This window comes from Enhydra lutris, unplaced genomic scaffold (assembly GCF_002288905.1).
Source record: "Enhydra lutris kenyoni isolate GAN:26980312 unplaced genomic scaffold, ASM228890v2 scaffoldscaffold59, whole genome shotgun sequence".
Lineage (NCBI taxonomy): Eukaryota > Metazoa > Chordata > Mammalia > Carnivora > Mustelidae > Enhydra > Enhydra lutris.
Genome location: NW_019154143.1, coordinates 4,490,197 through 4,492,217, shown reverse-complemented (window position 1 = coordinate 4,492,217; position 2,021 = coordinate 4,490,197). Strand labels below are relative to the sequence as shown.

Below are 2,021 nucleotides of genomic sequence, written 5' to 3'. Positions count from 1 at the left end.
GCTTGTTAAGTATTTTCAATATACCCTCTGCAAGGGGTGTGTGTGACCTGCTCCTTCTAGAATGCCAGCATAAGGAGGCAGAAGTAGGGGCAGCTTGTTCCCTAGCCTGGCAAGGACCTAGTAATGAATCCCCTCAATTCATTTTCTGGACTCTCGTTACAGGAATAGATGCAAAGTGCAGTAATAGAAGGTTATACAAGAGCAAGAGATGAGGGCCAAGGACAGGTGGGCTTTCACTCACAGTACTGTGTGTTTGCACAGTATTTTAGTATTTGTGTGCTTTCATATACATTATCTTATTCCCACAAGGAGATGATTGTGGCCAAGTAGGAAATGCCTTCATGACAGATCAGAAGACCTGGATTTAGGTCCTGATTCTACATGTCACTATCATATAAACTTATTCAAGTGGCTTCTTTTTTTTTTAATATTTTATTTATTTGTTTGACAGAGAGAGACATAGCAATAGAGGGAACACAAGCAGGGGAGTGGGAGAGGGAGAAGCAGGCTTCCCGCGGAGCAGGGAGCCGGATGCAGGGCTTGATCCCAGAACCCTGGGATCATGACCTGAGCTGAAATGAAGGCAGACACTTAACGAATGAGCCACCCAGGTGCCCCTCAAGTTACTTCTTTTTATTTTTTAAGATTTATTTATTTATTTGAGAGAGAAAGAGAGAGTACAAGCGGTGGGAGGGGCAGAGGGAGAAGGAGAGAAAGAATCTCCAGTGGGATCCCAATGCAGGGCTGGATCTCTTGACCCTGAGATCATCACCTGAGCCAAACTCAAGAGTCGGCTTACCCGACTGAGCCACCCAGGTGCCCCTCAAGTTACTTTACTTTTGACCTCTAGTTTCTACAGATGTAGAAATGGGGATAAAAAAGCCTAGTTCGTTGGGTTGTTATAGAGGTTAAATTGAACTAATTTTCAACAAATGTGTATTGATCAATAACCATGTATCAGCCATTATCAGAAAGATTGGGGTTCTGGAGCAGAGTAAGACACCACCTCTGCTTCAGGAACCTTTGGTTTAGTGGAATGAGTCCCAGGACCTTCACTCCTCCCCTGTCGGGCACCTGGGGGGCAAAAGGAACGTTCTAATAAGTGCAAAACCCTTCTGTGCAAGAACTCAGAGAAGAGATGTGTGTCCTGGGGGGTCAAAACCACAAATGTGTGACACCAGCAGTTTTGCCGGGGACAGTCCTGGTTTACAACTACCGTCCTAACATCTAAACTCGGGGCTGGTCAAACAAATTCCATCTGTATTTAGGTCCCTGGTTTTTGATCCCTGGATTCCTGTCTGACAATAGGGCCCTATGCACCCTGTTGCTCTCCCATCCTCTCATTTCCCAAAGCCCCGTGTGTGTGTGTGCCCTGTTTAGAAGTTCCAACATGAGCTAAGCACCAAGTGGGTGCTGAATACCTTGAGTACAGGGGCCCACGTGCTTCTTGGGAATATCCTCCAAAACCCCATGTTAGATCTGCGCATTCGCAACTCCAAGCTCTTCTGGAGGGCACTGGCCGTGCTGCAGGTAGGCGGTGATGGGACGTGGCTGGCTGGGGCTTGGCCTCCTGCCTGGGCTGCCACGGAGCTATGGATGTGGGTGGGGGCTAAGGACTGACTTTCCTCCTGCTGTTGCCTTATTGGGATCATCCTCTCCTCTAGGGAATGCATGTGCATGCTTGGGGCATGCCTATGAGATTATAACTATCAGACAGTTCTTTCAGTTACAAGTATGGGACAGACACCTAGTTCATTCTGGTTTAAGCTAAACAAGGCACGTGACTAGTTCACGTAACAGGGGTCCCAGGATAGCCAGATCCCAGTACTCTAAACAATGTACTCTAGAGAATGTCAGCCTTGAACTTTCTTTTATGTTGCTCTCCTTCTCAGGCAGCTTTTCTCCAATAGGTGGCAAACTGGGCCCCAGCAGTGCCGGCCCTGCATCCTACCAATTTAGCAACCCGGATGGAAGGAGAGTTTATCTGTGCCTGTGATTCCCATGCATGCCTGGGAGGAAGG

General features: G+C 47.7%; 1 protein-coding gene across 1 annotated transcript in view; it reads left to right on the top strand.

Annotated features, from left to right (window-relative positions):
* LOC111158382 (glucokinase regulatory protein-like) overlaps positions 1-2,021 on the top strand; it is a 28,333-nt gene that overhangs the window by 18,915 nt on the left and 7,397 nt on the right. The window contains 1 exon segment of the mRNA XM_022520388.1: positions 1,381-1,530. Within this exon segment, the coding sequence (XP_022376096.1) occupies positions 1,381-1,530 (150 nt within the window).